The sequence below is a fragment of the Patiria miniata genome, unplaced genomic scaffold, assembly GCF_015706575.1.
Source record: "Patiria miniata isolate m_02_andy unplaced genomic scaffold, ASM1570657v1 HiC_scaffold_6, whole genome shotgun sequence".
Taxonomy (NCBI): domain Eukaryota; kingdom Metazoa; phylum Echinodermata; class Asteroidea; order Valvatida; family Asterinidae; genus Patiria; species Patiria miniata.
Window position 1 is genome coordinate 9,220,820 of NW_024037073.1, and position 18,951 is coordinate 9,239,770.

At 44.2% G+C, this 18,951-nt stretch overlaps 1 protein-coding gene across 2 annotated transcripts in view; it reads left to right on the forward strand.

Moving 5' to 3' along the window:
* The window catches only part of LOC119742606 (ubiquitin carboxyl-terminal hydrolase 24-like), a 99,203-nt gene that overhangs the window by 60,415 nt on the left and 19,837 nt on the right, over positions 1–18,951 (forward strand). Inside the window, exons 40-47 of one of the 2 annotated variants that reach the window (XM_038218722.1) lie at positions 9–214; positions 1,229–1,374; positions 2,362–2,524; positions 3,245–3,473; positions 12,953–13,056; positions 14,150–14,263; positions 15,712–15,937; positions 18,368–18,460. In XM_038218722.1, the coding sequence (XP_038074650.1) occupies positions 9–214; positions 1,229–1,374; positions 2,362–2,524; positions 3,245–3,473; positions 12,953–13,056; positions 14,150–14,263; positions 15,712–15,937; positions 18,368–18,460 (1,281 nt within the window). The remainder of the gene's footprint in view (positions 1–8; positions 215–1,228; positions 1,375–2,361; positions 2,525–3,244; positions 3,474–12,952; positions 13,057–14,149; positions 14,264–15,711; positions 15,938–18,367; positions 18,461–18,951) is intronic. The other variant, XM_038218724.1, reaches the window with a different exon arrangement.

An 18,951-nucleotide genomic window follows, 5' to 3' on the forward strand; every position in this document is an offset into this window, starting at 1 on the left:
TTGCACAGTTCCCCTGGGTCCTGGACATGGAGCCATACACAGTCAAAGGCATAGCAAGGCAGGAGGGTCAGCAACCAGACGAGGCGTCGTCGGCTGGGACACCAGACAATAGCAAGCCGCACACGTCGGAGGACTTGTACCACCTCGTGGGCATCATTGTCCACAGCGGCCAGGCTAACGCTGGACATTACTACTCCTTCATCAAGGATCGATGGTAGGTTGAAGTTAGGAGTAACGTTTGACTATGGACTCCGTGTACAAACTGTAGATGGCATTTTGTGGTCAATTTCAAGAGCACCAGTGGGATGGACACACCTCAGAGAGACATCGTTGACAAAATTAATGCTGTGTTTACTATTGTTTGCTGTTGGGTTATTCCACGGTACGATAGCATACATGTGCATTTTGGACAATCAACAGTGTTCATAAGAAAAGCTGTAATCACAAAATGAATTTTAGTGCTGATAAATAATAGTTACTGTAATCAAGTTAAAGCTATTTTCATTGTCTTTCATTTTATGTTAATTTTTTTTTGGGGGGGGGTAACTGATGGGAGACTTTTTAACTAACTTTTTGGGAGAACATTCCATCTAAGATGATCACCCCTAAAAGCAGTCCTGAAGCCCATCGCCATTTTGAAAAAGGACGCCTACGCTCCATTGCAAAATAACGCAATTTTAGGGCTTAATTCCCTCAGAATTTCACAGAAATACGAACTTGCAGTCCTCTACATGGCTTCCACCCTTCTTTTTTACGAACCCTTGAGTTCATGGCCCTCAAAATGATCTAATACTGCAGAATTTGAGGGCATGCAAATCATGATTTGGCCAGCGTAGGCAGTTTTGGGCTTACTTACTGGTCTTTACCCATAAAGGGTTTGTACCAGTGTTGTAGGACTCGAGTCTAGGACTTGGAGGTGAGTCCATCTCGAGTCACAATTCTGGTGACTCGGACTCAACTCAAGTCACACCGTCAGAAGACTCAGACTCAGACTAAGACCTCGACAATCGTGATTCAGAGTTAACACAAATGGCCTGTGACTCACGAGCAACTTGAGACTCCGGCTCAGACTCGACCAAGGTGAATCAAGACTCGGACTCAACTCGAGTGACACGGCTACAAGACTACAACATTGCACTGAATATTTTTTTTCCCAGTAGAAGGGTCAAGCTAAGCACCATCCATGATAAAGTTTTTCATGGCTTGTTTTTTGCCGCTCTCTGTTCAGGGGCACGACCATGACCAATAACTCCAAGGGCAAATGGTTCAAGTTCAACGACACCGTTGTGGACGAGTTTGACATGTCTGAGGCTGCGCTGGAGGCAGAGTGCTTCGGAGGCAACTACAAACCAAAGATCTATGAACCCAGCGGAAGTGAGTATTTTTATTTTTTTTTACCGAAAAGGTATTTATGAATGGGTATCCATAAATGCCTAAGACAGTTTACCCATTCCCATTGGTTGAGAGCCTGTCACATGGGCGGTTTTAATCGGTTGCTAAAACACCGGCTGGCTAGTTTTAAACACTTTCCCGGTGTCACATGAAATATGGACTCCTATGAAATATGGTCACAATCTTCACTTAGGCATGCATGCACAATACCAATGCGTCCTTATTTCATAGTCCTAAATTCACTCTATACCGATGTGACAAACTCTAAACCAATAGGAATAGAAAAACTACCCCAGGTTTAGATAAACTTTAGTTTAAAGTGAAAATACAACATTTGCAAACATCAAAAAATAAAATTACCAAATCATATTGAAATACCTTGCTGGACTCTTAGTGAATGACAGTGTAAAGCATCCTGTAAAATCATGGCACCTGGTATACAGTCATTTTCAAGAAAAGTGGTATTTTTGTATCAATGAAAAAAACTGGCTTTTTTTCAAATACTGGCCCCAGTTGACCATCGCACATGTTTGCAATCGATTACACACCTATGAACGGGTACAAGCCAGCTAGACTGGTTCCCTGACTTTACAATAATTCCCCAATATATGTAAACTGCTCTGTTTCTTCTTAAATGGAGTCAGGGAATCAGACTACAGGAAAATGATTGTTTTTCATGGTTTTTATAGCATTTTCGAACCCAAAACCTCAAAAAAGTCAGTGTAACTATATTTGCTATATATTTCCAACCCCCCAATTCCATCCATTTCTGAAAATTACAGCAAAAGCAAATGATGTATATTCCCTTTAAGGTTTAAATATTGGTGATTAATTGTACTGTTAAATTTATTCCAATTATGATAGGAAAAAAAGGAATCAAAATCTCATTAATATATTTGGAAATATTTCGAGCAAAATATGTCTTGAGTCGACAGATTGATGTATAACACGAGTGTTCTTGTCTATTAGGTTCCTACTCCTCTGAAATGAGGCTGCGATACTGGAACGGCTACATGCTGTTCTACGAGAGACTAGAAGGTGCCATCACGCCTGTGGGACCAGCCGGCAAAGTACCAGCCGGCAACAACAGAGTGACGCTACTCAAGCAAGACAGCGAGGGCGAGATTCACGTGTAAGTTGTCAAAAAAAAAAATGCAAATCTTTTCCGCAACTTAACACAAATTTTCTCCAAAATGTTGGTTTGAGAAATCTATGAGACCATCTTAAATTCGGACTCTATTTTCCATACTTTATATCACACAGCTCCATACTGCTCGGTTAAACATGTGAAAGATCGTTAAAAACAGCTACATGATGTCATGCACTGAACCACGCAATCTGTGTACGTGAAGTTTTGTTTGTCTTAGATGTTGCACGTTCCGCGTCCATTTGTATATCATATAATTGGACAATTGTTGCACAAGCTGCGTCAACGGGCTAACGCAATAGGTTAATTACAAACCAAATACTAATGGAAATTTCCAAAAATGCGTCACAGGACACATCATTGGAATGACCTTCTTTTAATATTTTTTTTTTTAAATGACAGCATGTCAGAAAGAATAATTTCACAAGGAGTTTAGTGCCATAACTATCTTGAAACCAAGTTAGCTTTTCAACAATAATTTGCTCAGTTACTTTTTGGATGGCTGCAAATGATCTACTCTACCTTTATATCGGTATGTGCTTTTCTGGGTATCCTTCGCGGCTGTATTAAATGGAACTTGCTCCATTTTGTTTAGGTTTAATATGCAGGTCCTGTTTTGTTCTCTCCTGGAGTTTTTCAACCCTTGGTGTTAACGTTGTTCATATATTGTCAGGTAAAGCTCTTTTCTTTGTATTTTCCTTTCAGTTTGGAACCAGTCAGTTCCCCCGAGCTGTCCCCACACCACGACGGCGATCGTCTCAGCGAACTGACTGCGCTGGTGCGCAAGGGGGAGCACCGGGGGATGTTCATGGATCGCATGCCGCCAGGGATCCAGCGTGTCATACGCGACAACAACCTCCAGTTCCTGAGGAACCGCGCCATCTATGACACCGATTACTTCACCTTTGTCCGGAGCCTTGCGTCCTGCAACATGGTAAATCAAACATTTCATCTTTCTTTTGTGGACTGCAATCTTTAGAAAGACAAATTAATGGTCATCATTCTCAGATGACCAGGGCTCAATATCCTGGCTCTGCTAACCACAGAATTCCGTGCTAACAATCGCCATTTTGTGCTAACCGCGCGAGCAGAAAAATTCTGCTAACCACAGAATTCCGCGCTCACGATCGCCATTTTGTGCTAACCGCGCTATCAGAAAAATTCTGTTAACGACAGAATGCTGCGCTCACGATCGCCATTTTGTGCTAACTGCACGAGCAGAAAAATTCTGTTAACGACAGAATTCCGCGCTCACGATCGCCATTTTGTGCTAACCGCGCGATCAGAAAAATTCTGCTTACTGAAGAATTCCGCGCTCACGATCGCCATTTTGTGCTTACTGCGCGATCAGAAAAATTCTGCTAACCACAGAATTCCGCGCTCACAATCGCCATTTTGTGCTAACCGCGTGAGCAGAAAAATTCTGCTAACCACAGAATTCCGCACTCACGATCACCGTTTTGTGCTAACCGCGCGAGCAGAAAAATTCTGCTAACCACAGAATTCCGCAATCCCGATCGCCATTTTGTGCTAACCGCGCAAGCAGAAAAATTCTGCTAACCACAGAAGTCCGTGCTGACGATCGCCACTCTCTGCTAACCACGCGAGCAGGAAAATTCTGCTAACCACATAATTCCGCACTCACGTTCGCCATTTTGTGCTAACCGCGCGAGCAGAAAAATTCTGCGCTAATCCTGTTGGCACAGAATCCTAAGTTACGGGGTGTACGCATGCGCAGAAGCCCAAATTCCTTGTTAACCCGTGAAAGACGCTTAGGCGAGACACCAAAAATGCATTGACCGTTCGCACGCGTGCGCACGCCAAGAACGCATCCCTTTGTTCCAGCTACGTCCCGTTCGCACGCGTGCGAACGCGTGCGAACGGCATTCCCGTTGTGCACGCATTCCTTTACAACAAAAGGCCAGTTACAGTCTGTGCACACAGGAAGAACTCAGCAACACTAAAAGTATGCGAAGAAAAATGTGTTTAGTCCTCGCCAGAGGAATGTTACATGTACTATAAACTGGCACCATCATGGGCAAGCAGCATCATCGGGAAAAAAAATTGTTGTCTAAAAAAACCTTGGAGATTTAATCCAGGCACAATCTATCACGGAACAATCCCAAGAAACCTAACTCCGTTTTTATTATGCTGAACAGTTAAACGATGTACCCTAATACTGAGCCTGACCTAATTTCGATTTAACGCATTTCTTTTGTTAATTTAGTAGAACGCTGATTGTTATACTGGCCGGCAGCTACATTCCAGAAGTGACTCCATGCACCTGCCTTGTATCAACAAAGATATACACATTGTATAATTTTTTAAGGTCCGCTGTCTATCATTGTGTAGAAATATATTTTGGGATTCGACTTCAACTCAGGGTGTTTTTTTTTCTGTTCGTCCAGTCCAACAGCATTATTTTATTTTGAGTACCCAGCCTAGCGATTAACCTAGATATATGTTGAACCTAGACGGGATTTTTTAAAGCCCCGTCCGTCCGACCGCGTTATTATTGTTAAATGTATTCCGATTATCCAGCACATAAACCCTTCCCATCTGAGCATTATTTTTTATTGCAACCTGCACCGCAAAGTGTTTTTCCGCCCCGTCCGACCGCGTTGTTATTATATTTATTCCAAGTATCCAGCCTACAAAAAGTATTAACTCTTTCCATTTCGGCGTTCTTTTTATTGGAACCTGGACCAGAAAGGGTTTCTTTTTTCGCCCCACCCCAGCGACCGCGTTATTATTTTCATTCCGAGTATCTCAGCATTATTTTTTATTGGAACCTAAATGAGAATTTTGTTAAGCCCCTCCCAACCGCGTTATTATTTTTATTCCGAGTATCAGCATCATTTTTATTGGAACCTGGAAGAGATTTGTAATTCTTCAATTATTTAGGGTTTATATTATGTTATTATTATTTATATTTATTTCAATGCAGGACCCTAGGCCTAATGAAAAGCACCTTTTTACTGTTCTGGTTAATCCTGGATAAATAAACGTTCGAATCTATAAATAAATAAATGGGTTTCTTTTTCGCCCCGCCCGACCGCGTTATTATTTTTTCCCGAGTATCCAGCCTATCCACAAATATTACAACCCTTCCCATCTCGGCGTTCTTTTTATTACAACCTGAACCAGAAAGGTTTTTTTCCTGCCCCGCCCAACCGCGTTATATTATTTTCATTCTGCGTTTATATTTATTTTATTCGAGTCTGCAAAAAATATAAACCCTGCCCAGCTCAGTATTATTTTATCGAACCTGGATCAGAAAGGCCTTTTCCCCCCGCCCCACCCAACCGCGTTTTTCCCGAGTGCCCAGCTTGCATATAGGCCCATCATCGTAGATCTCTACGATGATGGGCCTATGCAGGCTGGGCACTCGGGGAAAAACGTGGTTGGGTGGGGCGGGGGGAAAAGGCCTTTCTGATCCAGGTTCGTCTTTCTATGCACGCACGATAGCGTGAAAGTCCGACATCAGCCGATTATGTATGACGTTCACAGGGATACCAGCGCAGCGTATTATGATGTACACGCTGGTACCCTGCTATCTTTTGTATGCACATGTAGTTTCTCATCAAGGGGAAATCCCTTTTCGCACGCGTGCGCAGCTCACCGGCAGTTGCTGGAAATTGCCTCCGACTTGTTTGTTTGTTTTTAATTCTGGTGCATATTTTTGGAAACAGATGAGTAAAACAAATTCCTGAAACCATGAGATATAAATTCAGCCCGCATCTGGGTGACTTTGATCCTGCTGCATTTAATTCACAATTATTTGTGCACGTTGGTGTAGTAATCGAAACTATACAACGCAATACAACTCGAGTCTCAAGGCAGCTTGAACTAGGTAAGTTTCACATATTGATACACATCCACGTACGATTATTTGTTCTGATTTAAAATCTTCATCCTTTCTTTTTTTAGGCACAACAAAATGTTATAACTTGACTGTTATTTATACCATCACTATAAAATCTCCAACATGAAGGCCCTATAACTCAAATTTTGGTGCGATTTTGTCTTTTGCTTTTATATCTTGCGTCAAAATAAAGTTTCGTTTATTAGTCTCGTTTAATAATACAAAATAATATCTTACTTGTTACTGCTTTTCCTTGAATACAACAAAAACAAGCAAAATATAAAATAAATGTACATGTATACGTTTCTTCTTTGAAAAAAATCCTTTTTCTTTTTATTTAAGTGAAGGCTCTGGTGACAAGTCGGCACTGGATGGACAGCATGAACTGGCTGATTTTAGGGTACATTAGCTGTTGCTCATGATCATCATCATATACATGTATATTTGAAAAATACAACAATATTCCTCGAATTAATTTGTCAACTACTATACTTTAATAATACAGAATATAGTATTAATAACACAGAGCGGTACTTACTTTTTTGACATTTGTTGGATAATTTGAAAAATCCTTGTCTGCATAAAGTACGGACCATGATATGATTGATGGCAAGTAAAATTGACGTCGGAGCTGACTCATTTCCCGAGCCCCAACCCACCAAGGATTCCATGGGCCCCGCCAGCGTTCCCGAGCCCCAGCCCACCAAGGATTCCACGGGCCCCGCCAGCGTTCCCGAGCCCCAACCCACCAAGGATCCCACGGGCCCCGCCAGCGTTCCCGAGCCCCACAGGCCCTGCGTGCATTCCCGAGCCCCAACCCACCAAGGATCCCACAGGCCCCGCCAGCGTTCCCGAGCCCCAGCCCACCAAGGATTCCATGGGCCCCACCAGCGTTCCCGAGCCCCAGCCCACCAAGGATTCCATGGGCCCCGCCAGCGTTCCCGAGCCCCAGCCCACCAAGGATTCCACGGGCCCCACCAGCGTTCCCAAGCCCCAGCCCACCAAGGATTCAACGGGCCCCGCCAGCGTTCCCAAGCCCCAGCCCACCAAGGATTCCACGGGCCCCGCCAGCGTTCCCTAGCCCCAGCCCACCAAGGATTCCACGGGCCCCGCCAGCATTCCCGAGCCCCAGCCGATCAAGGATTCCACGGGCCCCGCCAGCTTTCCCGAGCCCCAGCCCACCAAGGATTCCACGGGCCCCATCAGCGTTCCCGAGCCCAAGCCCACCAAGGATTCCACGGGCCCCGCCAGCATTCCCGAGCCCCAGCCGATTAAGGATCCCAAGGGCCCCGCCAGCGTTCCCGAGCCCCAGCCGATCAAGGATCCCACGGGCCGCGCCAGCGTTCCCGAGCCCCAGCCCACCAAGGATTCCACGGGCCCCGCCAGCGTTCCCGAGCCCCAGCCCACCAAGGATTCCACGGGCCCCACCAGCGTTCCCGAGCCCCAGCCCACCAAGGATCCCACGGGCCCCGCCAGCGTTCCCGAGCCCCAGCCGATCAAGGATCCCAAGGGCCCCGCCAGCGTTCCCGAGCCCCAGCCCACCAAGGATTCCACGGGCCCAGCCAGCGTTCCCGAGCCCCAGCCCACCAAGGATTCCATGGGCCCCGCCAGCGTTCCCGAGCCCCAACCCACCAAGGATCCCACGGGCCCCGCCAGCGTTCCCGAGCCCCAGCCGATCAAGGATCCCAAGGGCCCCGCCAGCGTTCCCGAGCCCCAGCCCACCAAGGATTCCACGGGCCCCGCCAGCATTCCCGAGCCCCAGCCAATCAAGGATCCCACGGGCCCCGCCAGCGTTCCCGAGCCCCAGCCCACCAAGGATTCCACGGGCCCCGCCAGCTTTCCCGAGCCCCAGCCGATAAAGGATCCCACTGGCCCCGCCAGCGTTCCCGAGCCCCAGCCCACCAAGGATTCCACGGGCCCAGCCAGCGTTCCCGAGCCCCAGCCCACCAAGGATTCAACGGGCCCCACCAGCGTTCCCAAGCCCCAGCCCACCAAGGATTCCACGGGCCCCGCCAGCGTTCCCGAGCCCCAGCCCACCAAGGATTCCACGGGCCCCGCCAGCATTCCTGAGCCCCAGCCGATCAAGGATCCCACGGGCCCCGCCAGCGTTCCCGAGCCCCAGCCCACCAAGGATCCCATGGGCCCCACCAGCGTTCCCGAGCCCCAGCCCACCAAGAATCCCACGGGCCCCGCATTCCCAAGCCCCAGCCGGCCAAGGATTCCACAGGCCCCGCCAGCGTTCCCGAGCCCCAGCCCACTCAGGATTCCACGGGCCCTGCCAGCGTTCCTGAGCCCCAACCCACCCAGGATTCCACGGGCCCCGCCAGCGTTCCCGAGCCCCAGCCCACCAAGGATTCAACGGGCCCCGCCAGCGTTCCCGAGCCCCAGCCCCAGCTCACCCTTCCCCAGTTTCAGAAAGTCCCCTCATCCAACTTGTGATGTCACAACTTGCAATGGTGATTGCCAAGCTGGATGAGCAGTCAAGAGCTGCGTGGAGAGATACGAGGGCTTCAGGCAGAGGTAAACGAGCTGCGGGCAGAGGTACGAGAGCTTCGGTCCGAGGAGAAGAACGCCTCAAGTATCACCAGTGAACATCGGGAGCCACAGTACGTCATTGCCGACAAGCATCTCAACACAGTGCTAATAGGCACACCGAACAATGCCACCCATACAATGGACAAGGACACTTACGACAAAATCTTCGACAAGGTGGACAACCCCAAGGACTTGATCGTCAAATTAATGGCAGAAGTCTTCACCCCAGAGGAACTCGCCAGATCAAATTACCATGGCGGTGTTATCTTCAATGGCAAAGAAAAGGTCACAAAAGAATGTTTGAGGAAGTAGCCCAAGTTCATTGCAAGAATGTCGCAAGCGGCCATTGAATTCCCAAGACACAAAATTGACGAGAAACTGCAAAAAGCACTGAAGGATGCAGTCAATGCAAAATGTAGAAAAAAGTCTTCCATGTTAAGTTCGTAGGCTGTAGTCTAGTAGGCAAGATCAGGGCGTATTTGCAGATTTTGTTTATAGTTGATTGACAACGATTTATATCTTTTAGCGTTTTGTAAAATCGTAAAAACCACCACCTGATTATGCATAAGTTACTCTCTTACAACTGTAATGGATGGATGTTTATTTCGAGCACCTGAAACATTAATGTCCAATCGACCATGCATATTTAAATTAAATTCTGACTTTATACAATAATTATCTTTAATTATTGAGATTATTTGAGAGCTGTGACAAATAAATAAAACAAAACGCTTGAACAGGATTTCAATCGTGTATTATGACCTTTATTAAATGATTGATTTTAATTTATAAAACCAAATAGTAATTTACACCAAATTGTAATGCTTGTTCCTCTTATTTTTTGAGAATCAAAGAAAGTCACATTTGCAATAACCATTGAAATTTCATTTATAAAAAATATATACATGTAATAATAAGAGATTGCCAAATCCCTATTTTATTTCGCCAACCAAAACCGCGGAATTTTTAGTATCCGAGTATCCAGCCTAGCCCACCAAAAAATATTAACCAATGGCTTCCCATCTCAGTTTCTTTGTTGAAATCTTGACTACGTGGGTTTTTTCCTGCCCGGCCCGACCTCGTAATTATTACTTTTTATTCCGAGTAGGCAGACCACAATCATATAAACCCTTGCGTCTGGTTTTATTTTTCACCCCGCCCAACCGCGTAATTTATTTTTTTATTCCAAGTATCCAGCCCACCAAAAAATATTAACCCTTCCGTCGGGGTTTTATTTTTTATTTTTCACCCCGCCCGACAGCGTAGTTATTAATTTTTATTCAGAGTATCCAGCCCACCCAAAAAATATTAACCTCTCCGTCGGGGTTTTATTTTTCACCCTGCCCAACCGCGTAATTATTATTTTTATTCCGAGTATCCAGCCCACCAAAAATATTAACCCTCCCGTCGAGGTTTTATTTTTCACCCCGCCCGACCGCGTAATTATTATTTTTATTCCGAGTATCCAGCCCACCAATTTGTTTTTAACCCCTTCCGTCGGTTTTTATTTTTCACCCCGCCCATAACCGCGTAATTTATTTTTGTATTCCGAGTATCCAGCCCACCAAAAATATTAACCCTTCCGTCGGGGTTTTATTTTTCACCCCGTCAGACAGCATAATTATTATTTTTAGTCCGAGCATCCAGCCGACCCCAAAAAATATTAACTCTTTCCGTCGGGGTTGTATTTTCACCCCGCCCGACCGTGTAATTATTATATGTTTTATTCCGTATCACGCCTGCCGAAATATGGAGCTTGGGCGAGGCATACTTTTTTTTTCATTCGTTTATTTATCACAAGACAAGAATATATATACGGAAATGCTCGGTTGGAAAGGTCGGCAAATCAAATGGTTACGAGTTAATCGTGTTGCAAAAGAAGAATAAATCTGATCAAACTCCACATGAATCCTAAAACCCTGGAATGTCTATGATTTATTTATCGCTGGCACCGAAGTTTTTTGCCCCCAAGAAAATGTACTTCACATCTTTCTTGTGATGTTCCCGTTCTCGCACGCAAAGGAACGGTGCATAATACCCTCTCAGTGAAGCCAGTGAGAGAACGGGATGAGGAACGCGTGCGGAACGCAGTTTGGCACGCAAAGGAACGGGAAGGCGTGCAGAACGGGAAGGAATCCGTGCGCACGCGTGCGAACGGTCAATGTATTTTTGGTGTCTCGCCTTACCGTAAGCACAGTATTTTCTGCTACAGTAAGCAGGGATTTTTCGCTAACTGTCCACAGAATTCCGTGTATACCATCATCATTCTGTGCTAATAGGCCTAGCAAGCAAACCCTGTAAGCACAGAAATCTTAGTTATTTGCTTTTATGGGATGTACTGATGTGCATTAGCCAAATCTCTTGATAACCACTGAAATATGCTTACCATCTTTTGGCCCAGAATTTGCTTCTACAGTTGCCAACGATTTTTCACTTACAAAATTACCAGAGTTTTATATAGCGCACATATGTACTCAAGACGCTGTTAATTATGTCTATTTTTAAAGACAGGTAAATGAAATTGATGAGAAATATGAGACCCATTATGTAGCACCTTTATAAAGGGTTTACTAGGTGCTGCGGCGCATACTGCAGCCACTGCCAGAAACACCGGGGCAAACCTCTTCTCTTGGCCATAAGTGTTACAGGGTTCTTTAACAATACACGGGACCTACGGCTTTACTTTCCATCCGAAGGACGAAGCAATAGTGGTAAAGTGCCTTGCTCAAAAGAGCACAAGCACCGTGTTCCCACGGTCAGGATTCGAACCCATGTACCACGGCACATGAGTCGAACACTGTAACCAGTGGACCACAGCACCCCACTATAAGCAGAACAAGAAATTAGGCCCATTCTGGGGAGAATATAATTTCCGAAAATTCTAAATTGTGCAAACTAGGCCTTTGGTTTTCACAGGTCTTCAAATTGTGGGGTGCTGTGGTCCAATGGTTACGGTGTTCGACTCGTGTGCCGTGGTACATGGGTTCGAATCCTGACCGTGGGAACATGGTGCTTGTGCTCTTGAGCAAGGCACTTTACCATTATTGCTTTGTCCTTCGGAGGGGACGTAAAGCCGTAGGTCCCGTGTGTTGTGTAATGCACGTTTAAGAACCCAGTAACACTTATCGCTAAGAGAAGGGGTTTGCCCCGGTGTTTCTGGCAGTGGCTGCAATATGCGCCGCAGCACCTTGTAAACCCTTATAAGGTGCTACATAATGGGTCTCATACTTCTCATAAACTTTATTTACCTTTCTTTAATAATAGACATATCTCCAGCGCCTTGAGTACCTAATAGTAGTAAATACTATACCTAATGGTAGATACGTGCGCTATATAAGACTCCGATATTATATTATTATTAGTGTACAGATTAAGGTCACCAATGAAAAGGAAGGTCGCGGTGACACCATTTTGCTGAAAATCCTGTCATGGGCTCTGAGGGTTTCTGCTGCATTTTACTCACAAAAGAGATTTATTGTTACACGGTGTCAGACTTCCTTTTATTTGTCAACTCATTCTGAAATTGAGAAATTGGGCAACCTGTCTCGAACTAATTAAAAGTCTTCTAATTTTGATGTGTTTGCTTGTAATTGGCCCAAGGTTGGAAGCGGACTTATGCCACAAATTTATTTCGAGCCAAATCATTAGTCAAATCACTAGTCTACAGTCAACCAGAATCACAAATCATATCTTTTGTAACAGTTACTTTCAATTGACTCTGTCACGGAGTGCATAAAGAAAGGAGAGCTAAGGATAGCTCGGGTGTGCGTACTGGTTCGCTTAATTCTTTTCTAAATCTGTACAAACCCATAGCGTCTTTGCGCCAGCGACAATGCGTTCAAATGTCCCTCCCAGTGGGCTCCCCTGACTCTCCCTTTGTAACCGTTGAGGGGGTACTTGTGCACAAAGCCCATAGCATGTGACTTATTAAAATCGTTACCCTGATCAAGAAAACTTCTAGCACCTAAAACTTTATGAATCCCTAAAATATTGCTCTTCTTGTCAATCTGCAGTCTTTCACACTGAGCAGTTACTACGACTCCTGTGCCGTCACCAGCCTGCAACTAGCCTTCCAGTTTCTATTCAACAATTACTTCCGAACCAAAAAGAAACTCAGGTGAGTTTTCATGGGGCAACATTCCATTTGACTCGTAACTCCCTCATGGCTCTAATATTGTCCTGTAATTTGTTGTTTTGTAAACACCGCAAAAAAAAAAGAGAGTCCACACTCATTGGAGGGGTCGTAATTTTGAATCTGATCATCTTATGATGACATCATTTATATTGACCTTTGGGGAATGTTGCGAGCTACATTTTGATACCCCGTTTGCTACCAAAGACTGTAAATCTTCCAACATTGACAACGGTATATGAAAATTGATGCAGATTGAAAAGTTGCAAATTTAATGAGTACCTAAGTGGAAACTGCTGCGAGACAATGTAACTCTACTGGAAACGAACGGCAGGGAATATCGATCGCTCATTGCCTCTCTCCACCCAGGAGTGTAAATGGGTACCTGTGAGGGTAGAGACCAGGATGCGCTGATCTCGAGCTGCTGCAATAACTGGTCTCATGGCCTGATGAACAGGGGTAATAATTGTGAAGCGCTTTGAGACCTTGGTATAAAGCGCTATATTATTATTATTGAGAAGCACTTTGAGACCTTTGGTATAAAGCGCTTTATTATTATTGTGAAGCACTTTGAGACCTTTGGTATAAAGCGCTATATTATTATTGTGAAGCACTTGGAGACCTTTGGTATAAAGCGCTATATTATTATTGTGAAGCACTTTGAGACCTTTTGTATAAAGAGCTATATTAATATTGTGAAGCACTTTGAGACCTTTGGTATAAAGCGCTATATTATTATTGTGAAGCACTTTGAGACCTTTGGTATAAAGCGCTATATTATTATTGTGAAGCACTTTGAGACCTTTGGTGTAAAGCGCTATATTATTATTGTGAAGCACTTTGAGACCTTTGGTATAAAGCGCTATATTATTATTGTGAAGCACTTTGAGACCTTTGGTATAAAGCGCTATATTATTATTGTGAAGCGCTTTGAGACCTTTGGTAAAAAGCGTTATATTATTATTGTGAAGCACTTTGAGACCTTTGGTATAAAGCGCTAATATTGAATTTGCATCTTGCCGACACAAAAATTTCATCATAATAGTAGTAGCTACTAAGTTCTAATTTTCCAACGCAGGTCCGATATAGGCGAGTGGTGGGGCTGCATTGAGCAACTGGTCATCCAGAGCAAGGAAGGATCGACATGGGCGCTGACTTTCATGGCCAGTCCGCAAGGCCAGACGTACATCAAGTGAGTAACACTTCATGATTGAACGAGTTGTGTGTGTGTCGGCACATACATGTAACAAACACCCTCTCTTGTTTTACTATATTCCCGTGGACAATGCTTTGTGTTTTCCTTTGTCCCTGTAATATAACACACTCCCATAGACTAAGCACACAAACCTACCACAGAGGACCGTTTTGAACAAAAGACCCAACTCCCGAGGACTGAAAGGATCTGTTGTTCTCCCTTTGTGTGTCGGTCCTCGGGGGTTATGTAGAACACGTACGCAAATGTTGTTTCTTGCACATCCACTGAATCCAATGCAATAATAATATGTACGGCAGGAATTACGACTAGCACCCAACAGTGAAATTTTTGAGGCCCCTGAAATTTTTCTTGCAAGAATAACGCAAAAACTTCCAGATTTTAAATGGTGAGTTTGTTTATGGTGTAAATCGAGGACAACACACGTGCAGCATCATCGATGAATCGAGGATAGGAACCAAATCGAGGACGACCTCGATTAGAAAACTTGTACAAAATCAATGAGAGCTGTTGCAAAAATGTTGCGAGCTGTTGCGAAAAGTACAAACAAAGGAAAAGGGAAGAAGAACAAAAGAAAATCGTTGATTTACACCATCAACAAACATGTGTGGTTGTGTGGATGTTTATGCTATAAATGCTCTTTCCATGTGGTAAAAAACCCAATTGGGCGCATTCTAGCCCCATAAATGTGGCCAATTTACTGGACTACCTCCGTAAATAAAGGCCACACTTCCACCATGTACAAAAACATGTCGAACTTTGTCAAATTTTGATTTTCACATTTAGGCTTAGTTTGTAGTTTAATTTTGCTTTAGAAGCATACTCACCCTCTTTATAGGCTAATCAGAAAGTGCTGCCTTTTTCAGATGTCTATTTTTTGTGAAATATCCAGATTCGTTTGCACACGTTTGCGTATCAAAATTTCAACATGAAATTTCACGAAAATTAGACATCTGAAAAAGGCAGCACTTTCTGATTAGCCTATTATTATTATTATTATTAATGGTTTATTATTCTACTCTATCACCGCCAGCAGCGGAATTGCAGAATAGTTGCATAAAAAATACAATTACACAGAGATTTAAAGAATAACCATCATGAAAGGGCATAGGAAGAGAGGGAGGGAGTGATAGGGACGGGTTGAGGGGAATGGAGCTGGGAAAACATGTATGGTATTGAAGTACACAGATACAAATTAAACAGCTATGATGAGTATAAAGAGGGTGAGTATGCTTCTAAAGCAAAAACCCTACAAACTAAGCCTAAATGTGAAAATCTAAATTTGACAAAGTTCAACATGTTTTTGTACATGGTGGAAGTGTGGCCTTATTTACCGAGGTAGTCCAGTAAATTGGCCACATTTATGGAGCTAGGCGCATTCTAGGACGTAATGTTCCTTTACGATTGCCTTATTTTATTTCTTTCAGGCAATTTTTACTCGAGTGTCCCACGCGCGAGGTCCGCATCGCCTTTGGCCGCATCATGCAGTACATCCTGCAAAGTTTCGTCCACTTCAGTCCGGCCTTGGTGTCTAGTTCCCAACCTCTCAATAGCCTGATTGAGTACCTGCTCTCGCTGCTGGACAAGGAGGTGCCAGACCATTGCAAGACGTGCCAGCAGTACTTCTGGCTTCTCAGCTCCTACCTTGATGCGGTAAGTTCCAGTGTTGTAGTTGCGTATCTTTTTCGAGTACCGAGTACTGCCGATCACTTAGGTTATCGAGTACAAGTACGAGTACCACCGTACTTCCGAGTACAAGTACAGGTCTCCGAGTACAAGTACTTGTACTTCCGAGTACGAGTATGAGTATGAGTACTCCTATTTCTGAATGCGGCCATACGGCAAATGGTTCATTGTGCGTAATGGGCCCAGGCCCAGTCAGACTGATACACATACCCACTCACAGCTAGCTATTAAATGTGTTTGTCCAGACGTGTACAGAGGAAAATCAGGAAACTTTGATTTCTCCGCAAGCCAATTGACCATTTCAAACTGAAACTATCTATAAAATAAGGCTGTGGTAAGTCAAGCTATACCATATTTTTTTCTCGATGTACTGCTATTCGAGTACGAGTACTTTGATGTTGAGTACAATTTCGACATGTCGAGTTCAATTTCGACATGTCGAGTACGAGTACTTTGCTACTCAAGTACTAGTACCATCATTTCGAATAATCGTACTTGAATTTTCCATTCAAGTACGATTACGATTATGAGTACTCTAAAAATAGTACTCGAGTAGTACTCAAGTACGAGTACGAGTACTACAACACTGGTAACAGTGGCATAGCCAGGAATTGTTCAGTGGGGGGGCGCTGGGGGGGCTGGAACATTTCATGGGGGGTGTCAAGTAGAGGCGTCAATCGCTTCTCAAAAGTTATGATATACCTTGATCATAACTAATGCAAGCTCGAAGCCCTTACGGCGTGGGGTTCGGGGCCCACTTAAGGGCCCAGAAAAAAATTGGATTGTAGATGTTCTGTGGTGTGATTTGAAGCAATTTCTTACGACTTTCCTCCATGCTTTTACTAATATTTTCTTGGCAAAAGATAATTATTTGAACATCGTTTTCGAGGTTGGAGACATAGAATCAGCTATTGGTATTCTGAGCTATTGGCGTGGGGTTCGGGGCCCGCTTAAGGGCCCCGAAAAAAAATTGGATTTTCGGTGCTCTGTGGTGTGATCTGAGGCAATTTCTTACCACTTTAACCAATAATTATCTTAGCACAAAAGATAATAATTTGAACATGATTTTCGAGGTTTTCTCAGCTAAAGTCATAAGAAAATTTTGTGAACATTTTTTTCGAGGTTGGAGTCATTGAATCAGCTACCAGAATTCTGAGCTATAGGCGTGGGGTTCAGGGCCCGCTTGAGGGCCCCGAAAATTTTTGGATTCTAAATGCTCTGTGGTGCTATCTGAGGCAATTTCTGACCACTTTAACCAATATTTTCTAAGCAAAAGATACATTGTAGTACATAATAGGGCCCACTGCGTCATGTAGATCAATGATAATTTTTTTAGAAACTCAAAATCTCAGTGGGGGGGGGGGGGGGGGGGGGGCGACTGGGGGGGCGACAAGGTTTCATGGGGGGGCGGTCGCCCCCCCACGCCCCCCCCCCCTGACTGGTAAGATCAATAAATGAAGAGTTTGCTTCCGAAAATCAGCAAGCACCACTTTCTTACCTTCTAGAATCCTGCCCTCTGCCCAAAGTTTAGTTTCGACGGCCGTTATATATGTAACCCTCCTGCTGTCTGAACAGACACAGACTGTCAAACAATTCAATCCTCTTCCCTGCCGTGCCTTGTACACAGGCCGGTCACCAACAGTCAGATCATGTAATGGCTCTCAATGACGGCCATCTTTGTAAGAGAACTGCAACTGTGTATTTTATGCAATCAAGCAAGCATTACGCAGTGTTAAAAATGTTCCAAGTCACAGCCAGTCAATCCTGCTTTATAAAGGCTAGCAATTCTTGGCTAGGAATGAAAAAATTGGGATGAAAAAATAGGGACCAAAAAATAGATGGACAGTGCATGTTTTGTTCTCCGTATACAAGTACCCCCTCAACGGTAAGAAAGGGAGAGTTGGGGAAACCACTGGGAGAGACATTCAACTGCATTGCCTACGAAGTCTGAAACGTTATGGCTTTATGCTCATTCAGAATAGAATTTGTGTAAAATTACCATAGAGTTGTATTCCATTACTAGAGCGCTAACTCTTCATTCTTGCGCGCGGAGAAGCTTTGAAGCCGCTCTGGGCGCAGACATTTTGAATTCATGTGCGTGTTTGTAGAACACAATCAAAATAGATGGATTGAATTCTGAAGTGAAGTGTACTCTATTAAAATGCAACGCGCAAGTAAAACACACGCAAACAACTGAAGCACGTCATGACGGTTCAAAAAAGTCACCGCGAAAAGCATCTGCAGCGGATATGTGCACATGTTGTGCTGTTTGCGTAGAGCAAAATGACACGCTCATTTGCTGATCGTGCATTTTGGTTTTGGGCGCATCGGCTGAAATTGCTTCTAGAGGTTTCAAAAATGTAGCATTAATGAATTTTTTGTCTTTTCCACTCATAGGATATTGTATGCTGCAAACATCTGTTCACTAAGTCTGCCGTGCGGCGGATCGTAACGTTCCTGTTGGGCCCACACACTACACAGAACGAGGAGGTATGTAAAACAGTTTCACAAGTAAAAAAAACCAGTGCATGAAAGGTACAGTTCATCATTTGTAATTTGTGCATTTTGTTCGTTTGAAGCAACAAAAGTGCTTAAAATCTAAACAAGGGTGCTGATCACAACTAACCTGATGAATGTTTCGAGAAAAACAGCATTCTAGCATCTCAATTTCAAATCAAAGGTTGCTGAATCGTGTTTTGAATTGGGCCTGAATTCAGCGTCCGATACACGTTCTCACTGTGCTGATTGCAGCTACGCGATGTCGCGCACTGACTTGACGAAATTATAGCAAGCGCATGTGCATCGCAAAAAAATGAAGTACTACCAGAAATTTCCAAGGATGCGTCTTTAGACGCATAGTTGGAAAGGCCTACTTTCGTTGATTTCTTCAAAATGACAGCTTGCCAGAAAGAATACTTTCACAGGGAGTTTAGTCCCTTTACTATCTTTCAACTTATGTATGTTTTTCAACAATAATTATG